General features: G+C 35.8%; 1 protein-coding gene across 2 annotated transcripts; it reads left to right on the plus strand.

The window, feature by feature from the left end:
• Positions 1 to 1,275: 1,275 nt before the first annotated feature.
• LOC131874574 (uncharacterized) lies at positions 1,276 to 6,583 on the plus strand. 2 transcript variants are annotated; one of them, XM_059218097.1, is made up of 3 exons: positions 1,276 to 1,783; positions 1,937 to 1,979; positions 6,329 to 6,583. In XM_059218097.1, the coding sequence occupies exons 1-3, from the start codon at positions 1,345 to 1,347 to the stop codon at positions 6,342 to 6,344; spliced, it is 498 nt and encodes a 165-aa protein (XP_059074080.1). In that variant the 5' UTR covers positions 1,276 to 1,344; the 3' UTR covers positions 6,345 to 6,583. The 2 variants fall into 2 exon arrangements, with proteins under 2 accessions (XP_059074080.1, XP_059074079.1); XM_059218096.1 differs by having other exon boundaries at positions 1,278 to 1,979.
• Positions 6,584 to 7,543: the final 960 nt, after the last annotated feature.

The following is a 7,543-nucleotide window of genomic DNA, read 5'->3' on the forward strand; positions in this document are numbered from 1 at the left end:
CATTTTTCTTTGCATATTTTGATCTAATTTTGGAATTAATTTATTTGCATGTTCTTCATGTAGTGTTAAAATAATTGTAGTTCTTGGTAAATTTGTTGATATTTTATTTTTGGTATCTTAACTTTGAAACTTTGATATTTTGTTGATACTTTGCTAAGTTGATTGAAAACAATGACAACTCTACAAAATAATAACCTCCATTAGGGTTTATCACTCATGTTATTAGTTTTCAATTTATAATGGTAGTATAAGTTTAAAATTTAATTATAAATTAAATACTAATATTTTAAAGAATTAATATGTCAACAATGAAAATTCTCTTGTTAGAGTCAATTTCTTGTAAATAGGGTATCATGGAAAGGGATATTTGGACACATATCTTGTGCTAGAGTGCTTGAAATTTTGGGAAATATCAAAATGACACTTTGTTGACTTATAAGAAAAGGCCAAGCAAAATGGTTTTCACTACCGACCAAACCTTGAAAACTTCTTTGTCTATTTTCGAGTCTACCTCCATGGCTTCTTTTTAACCCAACTAAACACAACCATAGATAAAAACACAAAATTAGTGCTTTCATTTAATAGATAAAAGCAACGTTGTTTTATAATGAAATAAAAAAATGAATGATATTGACGATCACTACGCATGTCTCTAATAGTGCAATCATTCTCAAAAATTGCATCTTTTATAGTTACTTAGGGACGACCTTTACCAATAGTTGAGACTCAAGTTGGAGATGCATTATTCTCTCTTTCCCCAAGACGACTAGTCCTTCTCACACATATGACTACAACAATATATTTTATTTCTATTTAGTGAAGTACATGGTTGTACTTCTATATTTCAATTTATTTCTTTTGTCAAGATAGAGCATTTCCCTTTCCTATGTGCTCTTGATTATTGTTATCTTTGAGTCAACCTTTTTTAACTTTGCAAGACAAAGCCTTCACTAGTTGAAATCAAAAACTTATTTTAAGCGTTGTCATTGCTTTGCTTGAGTAGTTGATATTTGAACAAAAATCTCCTCATTTCAATGACACATAATTGCTTTGGTTCTAGACAAAAAATCTATAAGTCAAGACTTCGAGAATTGTGAAACAATGATACCCTTGCACCCCTTCTGGTGCAAGTACTAGTATATATGCAACTAAATATGCCTATTATGATATAATTTATTTTTAATGATAATATAATATCAATCTTTATTTATGTGTGTTTGACATGATTCATTCACTAATGAAATATCGAAATGTCTAATATGCTGATCATTTAACATTTGACGAAAATCCATAAAATGCCCTTGGTTCTTTGCCCAATTTAACATTTTGACAAGTAATTTCAAAATGCCCTCTCCCGCTCTCACTCTTGACTGCAACTCGACCGTTGCAACCATTTCCCCTGCCTGCTTCACGCCCTCTGGTCCTACTGGTAGTGTGTTTGAGGCGTCTGGGGTGTTATGTGCTGGTGGCTGCCATGGTGCTGAGCCCTCTTTGCAGTGTTCTGTCGTGGCGGTGTTCCCTCCTGCTGTGGACCCTAGCGTTGCTTGCAGTGTTGTGGGTGCTCTTCCTATCACAGAGCCTTCTGCCATCTCCCTTCCCCCTGCTAGCGTTGCTAGGTCTGAGTTTGATTCTCCACGGGTGAATGGTGATGCTGTCATTTCTTATGAGGATCTGCCTGCTGCCCTCCCTTCTGCTGAAAATGTCGTGGGTACTGGAGCTACTCTTTTTGGTACCATGGCTGCTGCCAATGTTGCGGGTTCTAAGGCTTCCAGACCTTCTACTGGTGGGTGTATCTTTTCTCGCGTGGCTCATTCTGCTGCTCTTACAATCAAGGGATCTGTCCTTTTCCTTGTGTCAAGACCTCTCATGTGGTGGTCTGTGGTCTGGAAGTTGCTGAGAATATTGATTACTACCAGCGCATTGCATTGGTTTGCAGATTTACGGGTTTCTGGCCTTCTCTCCCGGATCTCCATCGTTGGGTGAGTGTTTCTTGGAAACCTTTGGTTGCCTATAGCATTGAGTTTTTCCTTTGTGCTAAAGGCTTTTTCATTGCTGCTTTTTTTTCTTCCCACGATCATGATTTGGTTTTGGGCAATCTGTAGCTTGGGGAGATCACTCTCTCTCTGCCAAACCTTGGACAACTTCCTTTAACCCCTTCACCTAACCACTCAATGTGTGTTCACTTTGGGTTCGCCTACCTAATCTTCCTCTTCATTTTTGGGAGCACTCTTGTTATGAGACCATTGGTAACTCTATTGGTCAATTCTTGAAGGTCGATGATGCCACATCCCCCATGGGTCACTCTATCTTTGCCCACATTTTAATCGACATTGTCATTTTCAAGCCTCTCCTTGGGGATGTGGTTCTTATGGTTGGGGACAGGCCTTGGACTCAATCATTGGACTATGACGGCCTCCCATTTTACTGTCGAAAGTGCTTCTCTACAAGTCACTTGGCTTTAAACTGTTCTCTCTCTTGACACAAAGGTTTTGCTACTTGGTGGAAGGACGCTATTGCTGATCATTTGACGGTCAATGCTTCTAATACTGATGACTCCTCTCTAGCAGATGATGACTACTCTCGGGATGAGGTAGTGCCTCTCACTGTTGTTGAAGCTCTTGTTGAACGCCTTGGTGCTACTGATTTGGCCTCCTCTAGCCCTATGACTGTTGCTTCTACTCAACATCACTAATCCACTCCTATCGAATTTGCTCCTGATGTTGTTCTTTTACAGCAGCCTATTGGTGCTCTGCTACAACAGTCTGTTGCCATTCTGCCACAGCAGCTTGCTGTTGTTGTTGTCTGTAACTCTATGGGGGCCTCCCCACCCAATCCTTCTTTTGATGGGCTTAATGATAGTATTGCCTGGACCGTGGTTCGTTGCAGGTGGAAGGGAAAATCTTCTCCCATCCCCCAAATTTTCTTTGGCTTAGATAATTCTCTCCATCTTTGAGCTAGGTTTTGGGTTGTTGAAGGTTTGATAGGTTACTTTCACCTATCCCTATTTTGGTGTTTCCTATACTACCTTTGGGCTGTGTTTTTTTTAAGGGTCTACATCCTTGTCTGTTGTTTTATTAATCAAAAGCATTTAGTGAAAATAGTTTAGGGTTTTCCTGGTCCAAAAATGAGAAGTGCATTGAAAAATTTACATGGCATTAGAATTGGTTTGAAATCACCGTGTCCAACCTGAAATTGCTTAGATTCTCCTTACATTATGTGCTAAAAAATCTAACTACTCAGATCACAACTATACTTGATTCCATAGCAATGTGCCATAGTTGATTTTGGTATACATGGAAATGTTGTATTTTTCAAATAATTTGATAACACTGTAGCTAATGTATCTTTATTGTCTTTTTTTAGCATTGCAAATAATGTATCTTTATTGTCTTTTTTTGAACATTTTGATTGTACTAATATGATGCAAATAATGTATCTTTATTTTTATTTTTTTTAATATTTTGATGGTACTGATATGATGCAAATAATAAGTAGATCAATCAAACAACTGTCTCATAATTTCTTAAAATTGAATAAAATAAAATAAAAAATAAAAAATGAAATTTTAGAAAACACAATTTTTATTATATATAGAAGAATTTATACGTTCTATTAAGATACTCATGTGGAACTTTGACCAACCTATTCAGCACAACCAAAAAAATATTCAACTTGCTTGTCCACACTCTTTTTTTTCCAATCTATACCTTTGTGTTTAAATAAGCAATGCTTCTGCACAACTTTAACCAGACTTATGCTCAGAGATAAGCCCCAACTTCTGCACCCTCTATAAAGGAAAGGTCCATTTTGTATGTTTAGGTAGCATCTTTTGATTTTCCTTATAGGAATGGGAACTGAAAATTCTTTATGTGCCACTTGTTTGTAATTAAAGCTCAAAGATCTCCTGATGCTTCAGTTTTCATCTGCATGTTTACTGATTCCCTTGCTAGATTTGGAGCACCTTTATATGCTACATTCTGCATAATCTGACATTATAGACAAGGTTTTTTTCATTTACACCTATTATCCTCTGAATGGCTTCTTTGCACATCCATTCTCCAAGGCATGGACTAGATCCTACATGGCATCACTAAACCTACGTGGAAACACATGACAACCAAATAGAATGCTTATTATTGCACACTTCTACAGGGTCCATGCCTTGATTTCCAAGGCAACTCTTCTTCAGCCTATGTGCCCACGTGACACGTTTTCTCCACTATCAGTCTTCTTGTTATTGCAATTAATTCCTTCACTCCATAATACACACCCATTTAACCCCTAAACCTAAATGCAAAACAATTTGTTTTTGCAAAGAACGCATCGCCCCAAGAGCAATGTGACATGCACAAGAAGTTTCTGCCATATACAATGCCACCTAATACTAACGACATGCAGAAGAATGTCTTGTTGTGTACAGCCTATAGGGATATCTGTATCCAGTATGAAAGCAATCTGAAATTCGGAAGTCCTTACGAAGTATTTGAGAAGGAAAGATCAGCAAGACCGATAGCTTCTTGATCAAAATTTATAGTAGGACATCTAACATCAAAAAAATTGACTATTATTTAAAGATGCGATTCTTAGTTACTTAAGAGTGTAGTTCTTGGTCTCTTAAACTATGCTAGCCACTAGCAATTGACATTTAGTAAATTTAACCTTTTCAATTATTATGAAAAGAGAAAGAACAATTATGCATATACCATTTATACTATCTTGTATTACTCAAATAAATTCCTTTACTAACATAAAATCATTATCTAAATTTCTTTTTTCAATGAAAGCATATGACAAACAAATAATCAATCAGAAGAAGAAATTTCATTCCCAATTAGTCCAAATATTAAATAGAACTTGACTACAGCTTTTTACTCAACCTGTTGTCTAAAGCACTACCAAACTGCAGATTTCAAGTCATTAGACTGTAGGTTCTTGGCAGCAACTGTGGTTTGAATGCAAGGTGTCAGAACCTGACAAATTGCAGTTTGGAAACTTGTGCTTTGAGGCATTTCCAAATCAGAGCTTTAAGTCTTTGGATTGAGGGTTTTCGGAGGACCTGTCAAATTATAGGGGAGAGGACCTAGTAGTTGTGCACCCTAATTTCTCGCATCTCAAAATCTTACGTGGAAATTTCAAATCACTCCCAATATTTTACAGTAGCTTACTTGGCAAGTCCCCTGCTTATAACTAAGGTTTCAGTGCCACATCATCAAGTATGGTGCCACATCAACATGCTTTTTGCCCAAGTGTCCAAAACAGCCAAAAAAAAAGTGAGACCAATAGACGAGCAAAAGAGGCACAATACATGTGCAGATGATGTGGCATCACATGATTGGTTACTTTTCACAACTAATGATACATTTCCTAACAATAACAACTTTAAAGTCACAACTATTGATGCATGAATACACAAAAATTGATATTTTATATGCTCTTCCCCTAGATTTTACTACTCCGGACTACAGATTTTTTATGACAACTGTGGTTTGACTGCACGTTGCCAGAACCTGAGAAATAGTAGTTTGGAAACATGTGGTTTGTGGCACTACGGTCTTTGGACCACTTGTTTCTGACAACAATAGTGGTCTGATTGCGAGTTGGTAGGATCTGCCAAAGAGAAATTTAATAGTGGGTTTCCCATGGTTTGTCACTTTATCCTAATACAAGACCTCTGAATTTCTGGCATTCAAGCGTTTGCAACACCACAAAACCACAAGTTTTTCTTGAAACCTAAGACTCAACTTTTTTTTATTAAAAAAAAAAAATTCCTGATCTGATCAGAGTTCATACCAAATGTAAAAACTAAAAAGTAATGAAGGCTATCCTAGATCTCACTTTTTCAAATCATCATTAATTTCAAAATTTTGTCAGTCCATTTATATGTTTTTATTTCACTTCAAAAACACAAAATGAAGTCAAGTTCATAATTCTTTCTTATTTACTTACCTCTCCAAGGTTACACTCAGCAGTTAAAACTTTCATCTTCTTCAAATGAGATCATAAAATTACATCTTGAATCAGTTAAATATTTTATTTTTTAATGTTTACATAGTAATGCAGTAATATCTGATTTCACAAGCAATCTTGCATCAATAAAAAAAAAGTTGATTTGCTTTATCTGGATTTTGATTTATTCTAGTTTTCTTGACATTTCTTAATATTAGAAAACTTTTGATTTTATCAGAAATGAAAAATTAAAGTTTTCACCCTAAAGCAGTTTTAGTGTTCCCCAAGTAGTTTCTAAAAATCTATATGAGCTGGTGCAAAATCCTTTTACAGAAATGTTTGTGAATGCATTTCATCTAATGTAGTAAATTTTTGTTGTCAGATTCTTCACTGGTTGAGAGGATTTAAAATTCTCTTCTTTTGTCAGCAATTTATGAAAAACATTCTTTTTAAAAAAAAATTGAAGTGCTAGAATGAAATGACTTAATTGGAATCTTTGAGACGTCATTCCACGCATCTTTGTTAGTTTCCGGATGGAACAAAGCTCCTAAGAAGAAGTTACATTGAAAGTCTTTTTTCCGCATCTAATTATGCACTTTCAAAACACTAATCTGATTGAATTATTTTGGCAAGGTAATATAGAATTTGTGACACTTAAATAGCTGATTATTAATCCTTTATGCTTCATCTTTCCATTACATAAAGAATTTGGGGGCATTCAAATTTTAAAATAGACAAAAATAAATTGTTTGAAAGCCCAAAATGGTGTATAAGTATCATGTTTTCAACCCAAGCTGGAAGTTATAAATTTGCACGTTTTAAAATTAGATGTTTGCTGGTGGAAACATCATCTTCCGTGCCATACTATCCCTAGAGCAGTTACAGATCATAAATGATGTATTAAACAACTTTTTCAAGCTGAAAAAAATGCAAAAGACGAAAAAAGAAGTTCTAATTTTTTTACAAGAAACAAGTTTTAATTTATTTTTTAGATGCAAGTTTAAGTGTAAGAAGGCAGTATGGAAAGAAGTTGAAAGAGTGGTAGATAATGTGGAAGAATGAAGGCGAAAAGATGGCTTGGGAAAGAGGACAACAGTCCATTCTTTGGGACAGCAACAAAGGGAGAAAAGATGCAGATTTTGAAGGCAACGAGGGAGATTCATGAAATTGGAAAGGAAATGGAGAGAAAGAAGAATAAATTTGTATAATATGTTTAACAAATTTTATTGTCAATAAAATTACTGTCTTTCGTTTGCATCTTTGGATTTTGTGTTTGAGGGTGAGTCTCCCTCTGCATCAAATGGTATGAGAGTGAATGTTCCTGAGGGTGTGATGCAGTCTGGCACTAAGATCTGTGGGTGGAGTGTAGTCTGGCCTATAACTGTTGAATGTGTGAGTGGAGGCTGCAAAAGGTTGCAGATTGTGTAGTTGTGTATGCAAAGATCTCGAATAGGAAGAGTTGGTTGTTGGAAAGCCTTTGGGGATTTCAAGACTCATTAGAAGAGAAAAACAGTACAAGCTTGGCATTAATGATATGAAGAGGATGTTAAGAGGTTTGAGAGAAACTAGAGTAGCGGTGGAGCATAGGAAATAAGAG

This window comes from Cryptomeria japonica, chromosome 3, assembly GCF_030272615.1.
Source record: "Cryptomeria japonica chromosome 3, Sugi_1.0, whole genome shotgun sequence".
Lineage (NCBI taxonomy): Eukaryota > Viridiplantae > Streptophyta > Pinopsida > Cupressales > Cupressaceae > Cryptomeria > Cryptomeria japonica.

Bases quoted from the DNA above. Each gene is read 5' to 3' on its own strand.
- LOC131874574 (XM_059218096.1), top strand. From the start codon at position 1,345: ATGCCCTCTCCCGCTCTCACTCTTGACTGCAACTCGACCGTTGCAACC.